General features: G+C 42.3%; 1 protein-coding gene across 3 annotated transcripts in view; it reads left to right on the forward strand.

Annotated features, from left to right (window-relative positions):
* b3glcta (beta 3-glucosyltransferase a) overlaps window positions 1-19,816 on the forward strand; it is a 36,456-nt gene that overhangs the window by 5,840 nt on the left and 10,800 nt on the right. For all 3 annotated transcript variants that reach the window (XR_015844306.1, XR_015844305.1, XM_088301484.1), the window contains exons 3-11: window positions 5,871-5,913; window positions 11,999-12,108; window positions 14,662-14,738; window positions 15,163-15,274; window positions 16,019-16,155; window positions 16,263-16,326; window positions 16,524-16,655; window positions 17,736-17,805; window positions 18,072-18,185. Coding sequence is in view for 1 of the 3 variants with exons in the window: in XM_088301484.1 (XP_088157610.1) it covers window positions 5,871-5,913; window positions 11,999-12,108; window positions 14,662-14,738; window positions 15,163-15,274; window positions 16,019-16,155; window positions 16,263-16,326; window positions 16,524-16,655; window positions 17,736-17,805; window positions 18,072-18,185 (859 nt within the window). In the remaining 2 variants the exon portion in view is untranslated. The remainder of the gene's footprint in view (window positions 1-5,870; window positions 5,914-11,998; window positions 12,109-14,661; window positions 14,739-15,162; window positions 15,275-16,018; window positions 16,156-16,262; window positions 16,327-16,523; window positions 16,656-17,735; window positions 17,806-18,071; window positions 18,186-19,816) is intronic.

Here is a 19,816-nt window from a genome sequence, read left to right on the forward strand (position 1 = left end):
CAAAACTTGGGCAGCATATGCTGTCCGCATTAGGCGGTGTCGGCAAAAGTGCTTGGAAATTTCAATTTCATGTTGCTCTTCTTCCCGTTCGGGGCTTATCTGCAAGAATTCTTTAGTACGAGCCCTGGAATACGTGCAAAATGGCTGCTTCTAACCCAAATGTTCCGTTCATGCATGAGTGTTGGAGATTTTTTTTTTTGTCTTCGCTTTTATGATAAAAAAAGCCCACCTAATTCGGTCCCAATCAGTCAAGCTGTTGTCGGTGTCGAACTTTTTTTTCCCGTCCTTTCCAAATGCTCCAAGTGATCACCAACCTATGATGCTATGCTCCGCCTACATCAGATGGCGAAGGCAGAAAAGCTTGGCTATCTCGCAGCTGCTTTGGATCGGCGCCCTTTTGCTTGAGTCCGTTTGAGTCGTGGAATTCCTCCAAATTGTCTCCTTCCAACCCAAATTACCCGCTTCCTGTTGATGCATCGTTCATGTCCCGGAGGCTGTTTATCTGCCCTCAGGCCACCGAAATACGTGTCGATGTGGAACTGCTCCGGGGCTTTTGTAACTTCCCAAATCCTCGAAGATATCCTCCAACTTTGACACCGTGCTTAGATGGCTTTGCTTCCTCAAGTGTGGTGTCGGCAATGATCCAATGCCAATGACATCCGTTTATCTGAGCCGCTTCTCCTCACGGGGGTCGCGGGCGTGCTGGAGCCGATCCCGGCTGTCTTCGGGCAGTAGGCGGGGTACACCCTGAACTGGTTGCCGACCAATCGCGGGGCACACTAAGATAAACAACCGCTCGCGCTCACACCTGGGGGCCAATTTAGAGTGTCCCGTTAACTCATTTACTACCATTGACGGCTCAAGACGTCAAAGATCCATTTTTTGTTTTTAACCTGGTGGTAGTGGATGAGAACCCTCGACCTCTGCACTGTGAGGCGGATGTGCTCAGCAGTCGCCCTCTTCCGAAAGTGATTATTCATTTATTTATTGACTACAAATTAATTTTTGTTGTTTGTTCATCTCTGACAGGTGAGTTTTTAGTGACCCTTTAAAGAAATGAGCAAAAAAAAAAAAAAACACACCAAACTGTCCAACAAATGTTTTCAGTCATGACGAGACTCCCTGACATGGCTATTAATTAATCCGACGAATAATAAACGAGGATTCCGAGTGGTCCTTGGCACCGTTTAAAACTCAGGCCTTGATTACTGCTCGGCTTATTAGCTTTGTAAACTTTGCAAATTTGTTTTTGCTTTTAATCTTCTCAATGCAACGGCGCGTGTCTGTTTTAATCACTGTTTGGCCTCGAGTTGTTTCGATGAAGGTTGCGGCCAAACGAGGTAAAATGAGATGAGGAATAGCTCCCGACTCCAACCAGCTGGACTCGTCTCATCACCATAAAAAAAAAAAAAAAATCTGATTAAATACTCACCAGCTCCTGTCATGTGTGAATGTGGTTTTCCGCTAGTTTGGTCCCGCAGGTGCTTCGGGCAGATTTTCAAGAAAAAGTAATTCAAGTTTCAGCTTCAACAGCGATTGCGAGGCCTTTCTCAAATCTACCTGCTACTTTTGAATTATTTTATTGCATGATTTTGGAATCCTTGGATTTTATGCTTCTCCTGACAAATCAGCACCTTTATAGCTGAAAACGCACCAAATTTTTGCAAACTAGTTTCACCAATCAAAAACGATTACGAGATGCGTGAAAAATTGAACTTGAACGGGAAGTCAGACATTTTGGTTTGAAGCAGCTTTTTTTTTGTTGTTTTGTCTTCGGAAAAGTTTGATCATCGTTTCAAGTATTCGTCTTGGAATGTTGGGTCGAAAAAAAATCAGCCCACCAATCAAAACAAACGTGGGCGTCAATCACAACGACATGCATGAAAAAGTATCAAGACTTGCCTGAAGTCAGTCATTTTGGTTTGGAGCAGCCTTCGCTAGCAAATTCAAACGAACCTCGATAGGAAACAGACGTGCTAGCAAGTTAGCATGCTAGTTTTTTTAATTTCATCAAACATATAAATAATATGATGCAAAAAAAGCCCCATGCCTGAGCTTGAACATTTTAGTTTGAAACAACCATTTTGGGTTTGAAATATGGGCTCGCTTGGATCCTGTACGGGCCCGAGAATTTGCCCTGATGACCTTCGTTTGGTAGCAAGAATCCCCAACAGGGGGACGCCACTAAATTGTCAAACTTTTTTTTTTTTTTTTCTGATCCACACCAGCTAAAGTGGGCCGAGCCTGGCGTCAGACTTTGATGATCCGTCCAAGCTTTTGCTATGAAAAAAACTGTCACAGGAAGGCCTCGCTTGTTGCAACTTTAATCTAACTTGAAATTGCACACTCGCTGTCCTTAATGTTCCACCAAATCGTCGGCGCTTCCTTCGTAACGGCATATCGCAGCGATGAGTGCTTGAGTTGATAAAAAGTCCTTCGGAGACTTGAAAGTAGGAGTGATCAGCCATCTGAGTGCTTCACACGCACGGCAAGGGGTACACGGTGACACTTTCCTGCCCCCACCCCCTGCGGTTGCTCGGGGCAACGAGATTTCGACCACTGTCAACAATTTTTCTCCAGTCTGGTGCGTTTTCTGGGAGCTGAGCCGAGCGCTCATAAAACGGACAAGGATGACCCGGGGAGCGTTTCAGGGCCCTCTCGGGGGTCCTCATCTGAGTTCATGTCCATATTCATGTGATTAGCTGCCATGTTTAGCTCAGGAAAGATTGAAGAAAGACACACGGGTGTCAAATATTCAACCTTTGTAATTATACTGGCATGCAAATAAAAAGGGTGATCGACTCTCCTATTTTATTAACGAGCTTTAATTAAACGGCGCTGAAATGTTGTTAACCTTTAAGACGTCATTTAAATATCCTCCCTGGTTTTTTCCGAGCGACAAGAAATCATCTCCAACTTTTCCTAAATTGATACCAAAAAAAGCACGTTAATAATAGTTTTTTTTCAATATAAATTACAGTTAAAACGACATCAGCCTTACTTATCATGCATATCAAATGTTTTTTTAAACAATTTTTAGGCCATTCAATTTACATGAAAAGTAACAGAGAGATTAATAGACCATCAAAATAGTTGTTCGTTGCAGCCCAATTGCTTCTTTCACGTCACGCTTATTTCGACAAAAAACATGTCTCCTTGCCATCAACGGTCATCACAATGTCGATTCGACGAGCCGATATGCATAGAACATATTCTTGTCAAGAAAATGTTGGCGTTGACTTCCCTTTGAACATCAACTAAATGTTGAGATTTAGTCTTTGAGTCTTTGTCCCCTCCGCGGTGGCGACTTTTATCTCACTTTTCTACTCAAATGACAAGTGTGTGTTGCTATTAATGTTGGATTAAAAAATTAAGCGCGAGCATATGTGCATCAATTTCATTAGTCTTTTCAAAGTCCACACTCTGAATTTCTAAATGAATTCAACAATGAAGCATTAAAATCTAATGAATATTTGATATGCATAATCCAGACTTGTAGTAGTTCAAAAGTTTTAACTGCGACGCACTGTGGGCCGTCGGATGCTTGTTGCTACGGTTACGGCCCCATTTCTGGCCTCCTGCTATTTAATTACATCCTTAATTTACCTTGGCGGCATGCGCATAATTACACATAGCGCAATAAAGCCGCGACAGTGATGAAGTGTGACTAATAATACAAGTTACCGTCAGAGCTAAAGTACATACTGCTGAGTTGCGTGCAAGGAATGTTCACGTCCAAATCGAGGCTTTGCGATAACAATTTAGGAGGAGACAAAATGCAACAAGGAATGCTTTGAGAGAATCAACGGACAAGACGTTGTGCCTGTCTGTACAAAAAGAAATGTGAGAGAAAAAAACAACAGGTAGAGGAACTTTTACTACATAAAGTGATGTTGTTAAAGTTGTCGTTGCCATCCCGTGAAGTCTCTGAAGCTCATTCAGAAGTCAAATTTTTGCTCGTAACACAAAACCCAAAATGAAATGGTTAACCTTGTCAGTGAAGGCAGCACTTTAATTCTTCCTCTGGTCTTATCATGAAATGTTAGTCAAGTGTTGTTGGAAGAACTCTGACACTCTGCAGTTTTTTAAAAGAATGCGCCATTTTTTTTCCCATCATTCCACTGAGCGTGAATGTGATGCGGTGTTCGGAATCTACTGTTGAATTTTTGCTGCGGCGTATCGCAAACCTGCAACCTTAAGTTGGTCTCGGCGTCATCGTACACAAAGCTAATGCGACCTGACACAGCTGCAGTGTGTGTGTGGGTGGGGGTGTGCGTGTGTGTGTCCTCGGGGATGGATTGTGGCGCAAGGCATGAGCTTATGTATGAAGCAAAGATTCAGCTTTGGGCTTTTGAGGGCATCTTGGCCGCTTACGTAGCACCTTTTTTTTTTTTTTAATATAGGTGGAATATCGAGGAGTTTGCGACTCATCAGACTTGACTTGTTTCGAGAAGATAATTTAATGGGAAAAGCACAACAGATTATTTCGAACAGTTGAGCCAGAAATGTAATTTACTGAACCTCCGTTCTTCCATGGTTCATCTTCCACACCCCAGTGAATTTGTCATTTTTAAGTAGCCCTTTTTTGTGCATTTTTTCAGGGCTATAAAAGCGTGACCCAATTGGCTGCTATTAGTGCTTTTAAAATTGACTACATTTAGCAGATTTATCAGCATATTTTTTTCAAAATGTATGCTTCCTTCAATTTTTTTAGCATTTAAACACATTGTCAAACTCATTCCAAAATAAGGCAAGCATATTGATAACTTTCAAGCATTCACAAAAATCCCCCAATCTTTGCTGATTATGCTCTCTCTCAAAAAGGTAAACATATCCTTGAGCACTAAGTATTGTAAAACAGTCAAATCTTCTGCTTGTAATTCATATTCAATTGAGGTATTTTCTTCAGTCCATGTATATATTTTTTGAATCCACCGATTAATCTGTTATCTGAATTTTATTCTGCCAAACATCGCATTGCTTCTGTTCTACCACTTCAGGACCGTGGCTACTAAATGAAGAGGTGTTTCCTGATTTGCTCACAGTGGATTTTTCCACCGCCCGGAAGGCTGCGGCTCATCATAAATCAGAACAAGTCTCTTGTTTTGAGACTTTTCTTCTTGCTCATTTTCTATTAATACACGGCAGTTTTCCGGAGCTGACGCCACGTCGTCTCTTTGAAAAAAGGCAAAGAGACGACGCTTCAAAGTTGCGCTCGCTTTGTGATTGATTTCCCCGTCATCCCTCCCGTGGTCTGTTGCGCAACCCGCCCAAGTGCCACCAGCTCAATTAGCAACGTGGCCAACCCGTCGTTATTCAACAGTATTGATGAAGCTCTTTAAGACAAACGTGCAAAGTGCTGTACATGGAGCAAAAGTATGTCAAAAAATAAAACCAATTAAAGATGAAAACAGTAAAAAGGACAAAAGCATTAAGTATGTACGTAAGTCTCATGCTGAGTCCACAGCCAAAGAATAAAAATGCGTTTTAAAGATGGGAAGCGAGGGGGCTTGCCTCACATTCAGCGAGAGGTCATTCCAGGGAGAGTAGGAGTTATGTGCGCTCTCTTACGAGTACCAATCAAGAGGCGAGCGGCAGCATTTTGGAGCGACTGGAGACGCTTGATGGAGGACTGGCTGGCTCCAAAATAACGCACATTACAGGAATCCAGCTGAGATGTGACGAAGGCGTGAATTACTGTTGAAAAAGGCGATACTATACCTTAGCGAGCTGCCTGTAGAACCCGTCAATATTTACCCATCGCTCGTGTGTGTGAGTTTCTGTGAAGTTTTGCATACCCGCTGCACCCCACCCCGTGTCTCTTGTCGGCCTTAATAATTAAAGCTCCTCTTTCTCGTTGTGTTTTTCAGAGTTTGGAAGAAGATGTGCACGGGATCCCTGCCAGGCAACTCGGTGAGTCGAATCAGTTAAAAAACCAAACCAAAAAAAAAATCTGTGGAAAGCCTTTGTTCGACACTGTGCCGACATGACAGCTGGTGTAGCAAGAGCAGTTTAAGCGAGTACCAATGAGCATCTATAAATATAAATGCATTGTACTGCAAAAAAAAATTCACCCCAAAAAAATGATGCTCAGTGCTTATTAAATAAACATGCAAGCTTGAGTCACACTCGCTGAGGTGGGACGGAGTAATGTTGGCAAATCCCACATGGACTCGTTGTTGTTGATTATCAAGCCATGCAGCAATGACAGAAAATCCAAAAAGCCAACATTTTCTTTCTGATTTTCTTTGAAAAAGTAAACAGAATAAATGACAAAGGCACACAGTCGAGTTCAGGCCTCCGCTGACGTTCAATAATCTGAAATGTGATATAAATGATGCGATTATGAGGGGGATTTATGCAAGTCGGACGAAGTAGAACTTCACTGAAGGCCGACGTGTGAAATGCACGGCCCGCCACTGGCTTGTAGCCAATTGATAAAAGCTGGAAATAAAACCACCGGTTGGTAGGCATAGCAGTCAACGCCACAGTATGCTCTGTATTTTGCCACTCTAGGTTAGTTTTTTGTCAAACTCAACTCAACTCAAAAGTATTTATAAAGCACTTCAAGACGAGCGCCGCTGGATGCCAAGTGCTTTACATCAAGCGAAAATAAGTCAAACAAGAAAACAAATGAATAATGAAGACATTAAATGCACAAAAACAGAAAGTAAGCAAGTCAATCTCATGCTGAGACCAAAGCCAAAGAATAAAAATGACTTTTAACGATGGCAAGCGCGAGGGGCTCGTCTAACATTTAGCGGGAGCGCAACGAGAAAGGCTCGATCCCCTCGGAGCCTTCGCTTAGTCCTCTCATAGACCTGCTAGCGAACATGTGGTCATCCTAAAAAACAAAACACTCAAAATGTTGGTCTTCAATAAGATCGATCTGCTGCATTGATCAAAGTGTATAAAAAGCGAGAGTAATAACATGCTAATTTGTTTCAACTCAATGACGTGCGCAAGCCTGATTTGAACAAAGTTCTTCCACCCTCCTACTGGTGACTCATGCTTGAATTTCATTAACAAGACGCGCAAACAACACACACACAGTCAAGTGTATTATGTAATTGTATTGCTTGTGGTTTTATCTTTTTGGTTTTAATCAAAAGCAGTGGCGTAAAAGATCCAATTGAATTATTCCACCTTTGGATAATTCGTTCGCCGTTCGCTTAGCGTGAATCGCAACCTTGCTGCGGTGCTGACTTGAATTGCTTGGAGTTTTTTTTTTTATTAAAAAAATCGTACCTGCGTGGGTTTTCAATAATGAGAAGGAACATAACTAACTAACGGGGCTCAATTTGAACATTTCCACTTGGGGGTCTTCTCACTTTTGTTGCCAGCACTTGAGACAACGGCTGTGTTGCGACACAGGCTGGACATCGACTTTCTTCTGTGTTGTCCCACGAAAAGAAAATCCTGTGAAATATTGTCGATTGCGCTTTAGTCCGTGTTATCGCCGCTGCATGTTCCGACCCGTTTCGATTGAGTGGTCCACCTTCACCGCGCACCTTTCCGCAGGGTTGACAGCTGCGCCGGCGAGTTGCGGCGCTCGCCTCCGTCGTCCTCCGCAGCAACTGCCTTCCCTCTCTTGGCAAGTGTCATCATTGATTTGCACTAACTAGGCTGCTGGCTATTCGCCATTCACTCGGAGCATATGTACACGCACACGCACACACATACACACGCACGCACGTGTACAAATGCGAAACATATTTCACTTTAGCGCCCTTGATCCTTTTAATCACCGCCGGCCTCCAGGCTAAAGTTGGCCACAGGAGAAGCAAAGAAGTTAGTTTCCCCTCCTCTGCTTCCTCAGTGGAATCGACAAGTAGTTCAGGGAGCTTCCGGGATACTTTTACATTTAAAAAAAAAAAAAAAAAATTTATCCCCTTTAAAGTCCTTTTGGACGTTTGATCTGTTCCTAGGTGACCAGAAAGCACGATTTTGTCTTCAACCCCGACTTTGAGACACTAATCTCATGCTTGAAACGCTAACTCGGGCTTTCACCTCCGACTTGAAACCAAAATTGTTGCCTTTAAAGCCAAATTAAAATCCTTACTTGAAATTCTGCTTTGAAAACATAACCCATGCTTGACCGCCACCTTCGATTCCAAACCCTGACCCTCATTTGAAATGGCAACCTTTGTTTGATACTTTGAAATGCTCTGAATTTGAAACTTGGACCTCACAACGCCAGCTCCCAGGAGGTTTTTCCACATCAACCGTCGCTTCAGGCCCTCAACTTGACTACTTTAAAATTAAAATTTTAGCACTTTACCCTGGATTGACACCCTGACCTTTTCTTGAAATCCTATTCAGAAATTCTGATTTCAAGAAGACCGCAGCTAAGACGCCACACACGCCCGCTGGCCATTGCGAGCGCTCGGGGCGACCACGCGGCATCAAACTCCCTCTGGCGCCCAAGGCCCTAACCGTCTATCTGTCAACATTTCCGGGCAGCGTTCCCATTTCCTTGGCGGCTTAAGCGTTTGGTCATGTTTGACAGCCGAAGCCGGGTGCGTTCAGCTCGACGTATCGATCGCGCGCTCGCCGTCCGTCGTGGTCGCTCATGAGTGGCCAGACGCGGGCAGACGCTGATTTTCACCTGAGAAGAGAACGGATACAATGGGTGGAGGTGACGGAAGGACACTCACCACAATGTTCCCCTTTTTGTTCCCTTCTTCTTCTTCCTTCAATTTGATCATAAATCCAAAGCCGTTAGTATTGAGTCGAGAGCCTGCACGTTCCGTCTTAATTAGTTTCTACTTTTTTTTTTTTGATGCCCCTCGATACAGCGCACAATTTTATCTACGCAAAAAGGAATTGGGAAATGGTTTATCTGATTCAGCTGCCAATCCGTACGCCATTTAGCGAGCTCGGCGGAAGGACGTTTGGAGGTGGTGGGGGTGCGATTTGCTTTCTAAGCTGGGACGTGTGGACCCGTGTCTTCGTTGGGGGATTTTGTAAATCTGGAGGATCGATCGGGTCTTTGTTGTGAGTGACAAGCTCTCCCTCTCGGGTATCGGGACTTTGATTTTGCCTTATTGCGAAGGACGTCAAAGTCAACATCACGGTTGTCCGCTGTGTTCTTTCCACTGAGGGCCACTCACAGCGTTCCCCCGTCATGTTGACGTTCACCTCCAAACAACTACATTTAAGTCAAGAAAACCTTTGAATTTGAAGGATGAAAACCTTTCTTTATTTTCTGTATTATTGCATTTGTGTATTTTCGTTGTTGTTGAACGTCTCTACAGTGAAGCTCACGTGTCGCCGTCCAAACCCAACCGCAAGTCCTCCATGTTGAGATTTATTCCTCCAACTCAAACCATCATTGAGGTTTTACTTCTAATTTCTGTTAGCATAACAACTGTTAGCATGTTAGCATCATATCAATCTCATTCAAGATTGTACGCTAACGCAGGGAAAAATGTACTGTAAACTCTTAATCTTTGTGCTTTGGCGTTTTCTCCACTCAGCATGCCATCTTGCTAACTGTTAGCATCACAAATGTTAGCATGTGAGCTTTTCTGTTTGACGATAACACCTGACCAAAAGAGACAGAATGAATCGTCATCGGATCTGCCTTTGCGTTTTCTGTACTCGGGATGCCATCTTGCTCTATGTTAGCATACCGACTGTTAGCGGGTTAGCAACTGTTGAATTTGGACCATTGTAAAATGTTCTTTTGTTGAGGCTGAAGTTCTACAAAGCAAGCCCAATTCACCACAAATCCTTTTCAAATGCCAGCTTTGAACTTAGGAAAAAAAAAAAAAAAAACTTGAAAACAATTCTGATCAAATCCCGAAGTTTTGTGGCATGAATCCAATTCTTCAAGAGAGCGTTAACGTGCATTTGATAAAGTCTGCTCTGCTTTCAATGGATTTATTGCAGTAGTTCTTCCGTCGTGCTTCTCATTCAAAACTCAAATGATTCAGTGCGTTTGAAAAGGCTTCTTTCGGGAAATAAGAATTTATGAGCCTCTTCTCTGCGAATGATGGGAAATGTGTTAAGATTGTGAGCGTCATTTTTGTGCCGGGCCTTCTTCTGAGCTGTCGAGAACGTTTGGCACATTTAATCACCAACGAGCTATCCGAGCTCCCATTCAAGACGGTGACGAACCAAATTGTCTCTTATTACTTTTCCTCAGAAGTGGAAAAAACAATCACTTTCGGTAATGCTTAAAATAGTAGAAGGACCGATTTACAAAAACACTCACAGGATTTTCAATCTGAGGTAACCATGTGAACAGTTGGTGGCCAAATCAGGGCTGACAAAATCTGACCATTGAATCTTTTTCAAGCCAAATGTAAAAAAAAAAATAATAAATCAACAAACCAAAAGCTCATGGCGAAAAAAAAAAAAACGTAGGTTAGGGAAACTAAAAAAAAAAATAAATCAAGTTACCACTTTACATTTGACAGATTAGTACATGCAGACTAGCATATTTACTGATTATTAATATTCATCTTTTAATTTTTTTTCATATTTTGAGGTTGTCCTTTTGTCTGATTTCACCCCGTTTCTTTGTTGAAAACATTTTTTAGTTTTAAGAAAAGAAACATTTTATTTATTCTAGCCCTCCCCCAATTCATTTCAATGGCTGTCAATTATAAATCGTTTTTTACTATTTGTGCACCGGCCCCGTCCCTGTCGGCTGTACTTTTGCTTTTGGTTAATACTGGTCACAGTTTTCACCCCCATTAAGAAGACAAAATCGGAGTTATAAGCTTTTGCGATTTTCAATTTCTGACAGGAAACAAAAACGCATCAATCTCGACGCCACAATATAGAAAGGAAATGTGTTCCCTGTGATATCATCTGGATCTCTCCTCGGCGGTGATGACATTCGCCTCACAGACGAGTGCACCGCGGCCCTGATATCGCCGGCTCGTCATTAAAGCGGCGAGCTCGCCTCGCCATTCGTCTTCATGTGACATCCGTTTAAAGGTCTGCAATAGTGACAGCGCTCAGTGACGGATGATATTGGTTGCACAAACAGTCCAACGTCGAGAATCCCCCCTGCCGCCCCTCCGCCCCCCCTCGGCACTCACGCGGCCAGACTGCGTAAAAGGGACAAAAATGTGTCATGTCTCTTTTACAAGTGACTCCTCCTAAAAAAGCCGGGAGTCGTCGCCATCGAAAATGAATGCTGGGAAAAAATTGATTATTTTCACGGGGAGAAGTAGCAACGAATAGCAAATTTTTAGGTCTGAGAAAAAGCCGCGGGGAGAAGGAACAAATTGCCAATACTTTACTCGACTTATGTTGATATTTTTTGACGCGAATTTTGTGATGACTTTGTGCTTTCACTTGCTGCATTTGAAATCTGTGTTGTCCTTACTTTGTGCTTGTTACGTAACCGTAAGTCACACGTAATCTTAGATGTGTGATTGTTTGGCCAGTTTTGTGCTTCAGTATGCATCGTATGACCTTAATAACGCGAACTCTTTCATTTTTTTTTTTTTTTAAAGTAAACACAAGCCCGCTTTCTTCCAATCAGACAGCGAAATACCTGACGAATGTTATCCGGGTTCGAAACGCAATTTATCTGTCACCTCGGCTGAGGCGACGGCCTTCCTGGCGACAGATCATTCAACTCTGATCGTCATTTCTCAATCTTGTCCAGTGCAAAAGTGGATTTGCCATACTTTGAGTTGACTGTGGAAAGCTTGAAATGCTACGAACCCTTCAATGTTGACATCCGAACAACACGAGTGTCGTTGCATGCAAGCAGCCATGTTGCTCTTTTCCAAAGCTGTTCTTTGGTTCGTCGCAGGAAACCATGCTCGTTTTTCATTCAGTGACACTGTCTGGGCCGTGACATTTATGGCTTCTCCCACCTAATTAAGCTCTTAATGCCTTGCTTATTATTATTGCTGGACGAGCAACGGAGATGAGCGCAAGTCACTTTTTTTTCACGCTCTCCCCCCGACCACGAGGAAGGTCATCAGCCCCATTTTCATTCCTCACGTTTCACACCTTTTGTGTTTGGCAGATCTTCGGGAGATCGTGTTTGTCATCCAGAGTCAAAGTAACTCCTTCCACGCCATGCGCGCGGAGAAACGGCGAGAGGATTTGCTCCAGCAGGCGCATGCTCAGTCAAAGGTAAGCGTAAACGGCGGTCAAGATGCAAAAACTCAAATCAAACCAAGATTCATTGGGCGACTTTTGTTTACGTTAAATCCCTGCTATTTATTATTGCCTAAAGCTGCCACAAGAGGGCAGCAAGCAAAGCAATATTTTGCATGTACTTTTTTAATTCAGAGCTTCGATTACCTGGAGCTGGTTGTGCATGCGGGCTGATCATAGCTGAGTGAGTTAGCTGCCAGTAACATCAAACACCTTTCTATTATTCCACCAGACATGGAGGTTGAGTTCAACCAAATGGCCACAATAACTTACCAGAGCAGCGCAAACGTGGACATTTCCGATTATGTTCTCGGTCCAGTCTGTGCGTTTAATAGCTTGCAGCCGCCGCAGGCTCCTCCGGTGTTTTTGAAATGGCCTGTTTCCTCTTGGAGTTGAGAAAAAATGTTTTGTTCACACAACAGCAATGCATGTTGATGTTGTTTGAAGCCGTTCAAGAACCATGAATCTTCACTTAAAAAAAAAAAAAAAAATCTTCACAGTCTCACTCACGAATGTCGGCCATCGTTTTGAGCCAATGATGCGTGTGCGGATTTTGATGACGTCGAACAAGATTGGGTCTAAATCTCATCTTTTCAACGCACTTCATCAGACTGTAGTTCATTGGCAACAAAATGGTGGCAGCAAATTGCCGCATTTTTCAGCAAATACTGCGTGAAAACATTTCCCAAATTTTCTGGACAATGAGTCGAAATATTTTTTTTTTCATAGGTTGGCTGATCCTGCGACTTTATACGTGGGGAAAAAAATTGTAATTTCGCAGACAGCCACAAGAGGGCTCTCTAGATTTATGCGATTTATCCGTGCGATTTGCTTTTTTTCGACCTCATTATGCATATTTGGGCTGGTGCGACTTAAACTCCGGAGCAACTTGTAGTTTGTAAAATACGGTAATTAAAAGCACAAATGGACTTAGATTAATTCTACATTTTGTTTGGGCAAGTCCTATAAACACCGCGTGTGGAATAATGCCATTTTTCAATACCGCGGCAGAGATTATTTTCTTACAGGTTCGCACAAAGAGCATACTCGATCTTAAAATGGATATCAAGGATATGGATCACATGTTGTAACACTTCCCATCATAGAAGAAAATGTTTCTTGTGATTTTTTTAACATGACTTTACTGCATTTGCTTCCAGTTCAGAAATGTTGCTGCATGTTTTTTGGGGGGGTTTGTTTAGTTTTATCTCCAAACATCATAGTGGGCTTTGATGTATTAAGGAGATGCAGACATTTGTTGTGCTTTGATGTTGATCATCATCATCATCATCGTCGTCGTCGTCATCCTGCTGCGGCTCGCGCCAATGTTGCCATAATGAGGAGTAATGGCAGCTGGCATGTTTGGAGCAGCATGGTTCCGACTTGTACTTTCAAGTCCTGGTTGATTTTTGATACTTTTGGCACTACAAGAAGCCAACTGATTTTAGGCATCTCAGCTATTTCTGCCACATCACACAACTTGTTTTTAGGCGTTGTCACAGTTTACATGCAAGTCTGCATCGATTTGAATTCATTTTGGTTTCTGTAGCGCCGACTGTATTTAGAGTCGTGTCCAATTGCGATGCGCCACGATATGAAAGGCAGTGCCGAGTTAGACGTAGCAGAGAAGGTCCTCTACTAAGATGCAGTTGTAGTCGTTCCCACAAAGAAGAGGGAATATATGCATGTGTTGGATTTCATTTTGGTGTTGAGATTTATTTTTTACCGAAAATGAAATCAAATGAATATGCCCAGCATACTAATGGCGGTCCAATTTTACATATCCAAAAGGAAGTGGGAAGAAGTGAAAATGATTTACTCCCGCACCTTATTCATAAGGTAATTACCTAACTTCCGTATTACTGTAATCAAAGTCATAATTTACTGGATATAATCTAATCTATTATAAATCATCTTTACCTTACAAGACACGCATAAATTGTATTAATATAAATACACAATATTTCATCGTCTTTTAGGAGTTAGTTTAAACTTCAACAAAACTCAAAATGAAATTAAAAAAAATAATTATAAAAATTCCCGAACTATAAGTCTTTTTTTTTTCATTTCCTTCAGTGATATTTGAGAGCTGTCTCCTATTTCTTGACAGCAAGCAAGAGATGTGTTACTGTTGAATTTTATTCTAATTTTTTTTAATAAATGTGTGTGTGTTTTACTGTGTTAAGTGTGTGGGAAGTGTAAACTGTAATTTTAAAAGTGTGTGTGTGGGTTTTTATTTATTTTTTATTTTGGTATGGTCTCTCTGTCTGGAGCATAACAGCAGATTAGAGTGGGAGTTAATTTTCCTCTTTGGGGGATTTAAATGATTTTATTAAATCAAACTGAAACAAAACAAAAAGAGTCGTACAATTTGCACATGAAGCGAATTCACACTAGCGACGGAATCATTTGAAACTGGGGCTTGCTAATTTATTTTCCCGGGGAAAAAAGTTCCCTTAAGGTCTTTGTCTTGAGGCGCTGATCAAACTGTCAATGTGTTTTTTTTTTTTTGGTTTTGTTTTCTTCCAGAGGCCACCGGTGGTTTTGCTTCTTCACAGTTTAACCGACAACGAGGGAGACTGGAGCATCCTTCCTCTGCTGCCTTCGTGAGTTGAATGAGCGAGGGGAATTTTGCCTATCTCGTTTCACCTCTCCAACAGGCTAATTAAAACAAGTATTTCTTCCCGCCTGTTGTCACACTTTCTCGCTCTCGCTCTCTCGCGCACTCTCCACAATGTAAGTATAATATCGCTTTGAGGAATCGGGGGGGGGGAAAAAAAAAGACAATTTCTTGCACATTTCTCGAAGCAAGAGGCAAAGCGCGCTCGTCCTGACACTCGTTGCAAAAGAGAATAAAACATTGTCTATTTTTAAAGCCCAAAATGTTCAAGCAAACCATGTCGTTGCGTTTCAGGAAATGTCCGCGAGCTTAATGAGAGCATATAATGCCAAACGAAAACGGATCGATCTAGTCATTAGAAACCTTCAAAGTAAGGAGAATAAAGAACTCGTATTTCTCCGTGTCCTCAGTTTGTCTCGCACCTTCGGGAAGAACTCCTCATGGATCGTGTTCCTGGAAGAGGAGACCGGCGTAAAGACGGCGAGGCTCGTCGGAGCGCTTGCAAAGTTTGACGAGAAGAAAGTAAGCCGTCTCTTGCATCTTTTTTCTTTTTCCTTCTGCTCCTTGTGCCCCCCCCCAAAAAAAGTGAGCATCGTCAGGTACAAAGCGTCTACTCAATTAAGAACTCCGCCATATGCTCGGCTCGCCGTGACAGTCGACAGACGTGTCAGTCACGTCGGCGCCGCCGTGCTAATTAAAAAGTCCCCTGGCTGGTGAAATCATTTCTTTCTTTTTTTTTTCTCTTTTCTGCTGGCAATGTGGGTCGAATGTTGAGTCGCGTCGTTCTTCACATTTCAAATTGATTGAAGTCACACTGCTCTTTGACAAACCAAAACCCAAATTCTGAAGGAAAATTTGACCCCGGTCAGCCCGAGCGTCACAGAAGCTTTATTTCAGGGGTGTCAAGATCCAGTCCTGGAGGGCCGCTTTCCTGCATGCTTTCAATCTCTCCCGGCTGCAACCCACCTGATTCAAATGATCAGCTCATCAGCAAGCTCTGAAGAAGCCTGATAAGTATCCTGCTCATTTGAATCAGGTGGGTTGCAGCTGGGAGAGATGGAAAACATGCAGGAAAGCGGCCCTCGAGGACTGGAGTTTGACACCCCTGCTTTATTTGTTCGTTCATTTTCATTTGCATGCATTTTTGGTCACTTGATGAAAAGTCTTTGTTTCAGAGTCAAAGAATGACAGCGAGCGTGTTTTTACTGCCGTCAAATTCGAGTGGAACCGTATTTTGGAGGTTGATGAAGAACTACTTTTCATCAGGAATGGTTTTTGGGGAAGCCGCTCCACGACGACGAATCGACTATCATCCATCACTACGCCTTTGCTGAGCAGCCGTCCGTCTTCAAATATCCCGACTTCTCTGCTGCGTGGGCCTTAAGCATCCCCCTGGTGGTCCGGTCAGTGAGTTCATGTCAAACTTTTCTTTGAGCATCTTCCAAGTCCACTGTAATATGGTCGTTTTTTTTCTTTGTCTTTTTATTTTTCTCTTTATATTTTTTTTAAGGCTGGCCAACAAAGTCCGAGAGGAGCCACTGAAATCGGACTTCACCATCGACCTGAAACACGAGGTGCGTTCTGTTCTTGTTGTGATGACAGTGGTGAATAAAAATGGGCTGTAATAAATTCATCAAATGATGCGAATGGTGATCACTTCAAATACATGCGAAGCAGAGCTTGATTAAAATCACATCAGATTACAAGGCAATTAATTTTCCAAAATGGTTCATCCCCTAACGTCCGCTCATTCCATTACGTGTTCCGGCAGGTGGCCTTGTACATTTGGGACAACGGCAACGGTCCTCCTCTGACCGCCGTGCCCGAGCTATGCACCGAGTCCGAAGACTCCCCACGGGCCGAGCCGTGCGCCACCGCGCTCAACCCCGAGCCTCCCCCGTGTGTGAGTATCCGCCTCGCCTCGCCCGCATCCAGCGCGCTTCTCAGGAAAAAAAGGTGATCAGCAGAATGGCGGCTTTTCGCTCCCCGCCTGGAACACAACCAAAATGTCAACGTGGGCTTCAACCTCGGTTTGTATTGCACAACTTGACTCGTAAGCGTGGCGCCGTTTAGCGCGGGCACTCCAGCAGCAAAAGTGCACTTTGACCTTTAAGTCCCGTAGCTCACTGAACCGCCAATGTTTGTGCACGTTGCGAATGTTGGGGTTTTTTTTCATCAGGGTTCCTAAATGGTTGCAAACAGTTGCAATTTTGTACATGTTCTCAATTTCATTGCAAAATGAAGAAGTGTTTGCGATCATTAAAATTAGTGTCAAATGTCTGGCAAAGGTCTTTGCAATTGTTTGCAACCTTGAATGAACTCGGACCAAGGTAAGTTTGAGCCATGAAATCTTGCGCAATTTGGATTTTACATTACAGGAAAAAAATCCACTTGTTGCTGAATCTACCCCTTAAAAATATTTCTATTATATATTATTGTCTATTATTATACTGAAAACCTAATTCGGAATCAACACGAAAAATTTTACGTACTTGTACAGATCTGATTTAATAAAAACAAACTTTTTTTTTTAAAAAGAATGAAACCGATGGTTCTCATCTATTGTTTGTTTCCATTTTACATATTATGGATGTTGTTTTATTCATTTTTTTTACAACAACGGTAGTTTTTCTTTCTTGGAAAGCGCAAGATGACTTGTAACATGACTTGCTCATCTTTAAAAGCACAAGTGTAGCAGATTGCATGCGAGTAGGATTTGATCAAAGAACAATGTAACATCAATCGTTTGTTTTCTTTTTTGGAAAATGTAACAAATAAATGAGTTTCCTTTGAGGAACGTGTCACATCCGAAGCTTGTTTTCACCTGAGGAAAGTTGAGCATCAAGAGCGACTAGTAATTAGCATCGCACTCGCACAATACATCGCAACCTGAAAAGTCGATGACTTTTAAAAGTGAAAACCAACCATGGCTGAATTTCACCTCTTGTGTCCTTGACCAATTTCTTTTTGTTTTCCCAAATAGGGAGAGCCCGTAAATCAGGACAACATCTTTGTCGCTGTGAAAACGTGCAAGAAGTTTCATGGCAAAAGAGGTGAGTGTTGTATTGTTTTGTTTTGTCATGTCCTTCCAAATAGTAAAGGCTTGCCCTTTTTTTCATGCTGCACCTTCCAAAGCTAATAAAGCTGAGGTTTGATTGGCAATTTTTTTTCCAGCTGGAGACGGGCTCTGCTTTAAATGTCAAATCAGTTTTGCTTCCATTCTGCTCTAAATGTCATACATTTTTTTTTCCCGACATTTATTTTTTTTTTTTTATAGTTGTAGCTATTCATTAAGACATTATCACCAAATGCAATGCAGTTCCCGTCATCAAGAAGACTTGGGAGAAAGACGCCATCCATCTGGAGTACTACAGCGACCTCGCAGACGCTTCAATACCCACCGTTGATTTGGGAGTCGCCAACACGGAGAGAGGTGAGAGCGGTGTCAGTCGGGGTCACACACACACCCACACACACATAGGAAAAAAACAAAAGCTTCTATTGGTTCCCATCAGACTGAGACGTGGGGTCTCATCAGAGTAAGCAAACGGGCGCTCTGAAAACTGCAGACCTCCTTCAAGGCTAAACATTCACCATCGGAATTGAGACTTTATTGAGGTATGCAAAGTTTTTCAGTCACGTTCGTGGATTACACCCCGATTTCTCTAAAAAAAAAATCAATTTAAGTACAAGATGAGTTTTGTTTCTAACCAAGATCAAGTTCAATCAATATTTATTTTGTTCTTTTTACAAAAACTCATTTTTTTTTCTTTTTAGGAAATTGCAACGTAGGTTTTTGTGTTTTTAGGAAAGTAATAATTTTTTAAAAATTGCAAAATGTGTCATTTTTTTAGGAAATGTTTAACATCAATTTTCTTTACTTTTTTTTGAAAGGTTGACAATAGGTTGTATAAGGTTCATTGATTTGTTTTTTCCCCATCAATAATTAATTTTTTGAAATGTCAGATATCATTAGCTCTTTTTTTTAAGAAAGTGATTTTTTTTTTTTTAGGAAAGTGTTTAAAAAAATCAACTGGGACATTAAGCTCAGTGAATGATTTTTTTTCTTTATTTTTTATTCAACATCAAAACTGGAGGAACATTTTCCAGGTGCAATTTCATGTTGGCCCTGCGGTGGTTTTTACTAATTCACAGGAGCACCTTTGGATTATTGGAGTTGGTCAAGGTGAGAGCTCTTCCTCCTGAGGCCTCTGGCACCACATTTTGTGTTCCTTCCTGAGAGAATTGGTCCAAAAGGTCCCATTTTTTTATTTTTTTTATTTTGTTTTTTTTGCTGAGTCACTTGAGTAAAGTCGCTGTGACAGGATGTACTCCAAGTCTCGCAGTGTTCCCGGCACTTTCTCACTCTCGCGCTTGCCTGAGGCTACCGGCCACTTGGGGGAAAATTATTCCAGACAGCAGATCGCTATCGGCGAGTAAAAGGCCGCCCAAGACCTTTGGTGTTGCACCTTAATGGGATGATGCATGGGGCTGTAGCCGCTTTCAGGGGAGGAAAGAGCGGCGCAATCCGCAGCTTTCCATCCGTGACGCCGGGCGGGCATAACGAGGCGTCCGACTCGGTTTGCCGTGTTGCTCGTCTGAGCACGACGGGCTGCAAACTGCATAGGAAACCCACTCAACTGTGGGCACACTCTTTTTTGTAGTTTTTGTTGACTACTCTAAACTTTATTCTCAGCATAATCAAGACTGGATGGGGAGTGGTGAGAAACATGCAACACTTGTGTTTTTATTATTTTCTTTTTTAACTAGTGGGTGTATATATATATATATATATATATATATATATATATATATATATATATATATATATATATATATATATATATATATATATACTGGATCACCAGTAACTAGAGTCCGTTGTTCCATTCCCGCTCAGTCCGAGTCAAGTGTCGTCGTGTCCTTGGGCAAGACACTACACCCACCTTGCCTCCAGTGCCACTCACGCTGGTTTGAATGTTTGGTGGTGGTCGGAGGTGCCGTAGGCGTAAACTGGCAGCCGCATTTCCGTCAGCCTGCCCCAGGGCAGCTGTGCCTACACAA

The sequence above is a fragment of the Idiotropiscis lumnitzeri genome, chromosome 7 (assembly GCF_059441095.1).
Source record: "Idiotropiscis lumnitzeri isolate Australia: NSW breed Sydney's pygmy pipehorse chromosome 7, RoL_Ilum_1.0, whole genome shotgun sequence".
NCBI classification, from domain to species: domain Eukaryota; kingdom Metazoa; phylum Chordata; class Actinopteri; order Syngnathiformes; family Syngnathidae; genus Idiotropiscis; species Idiotropiscis lumnitzeri.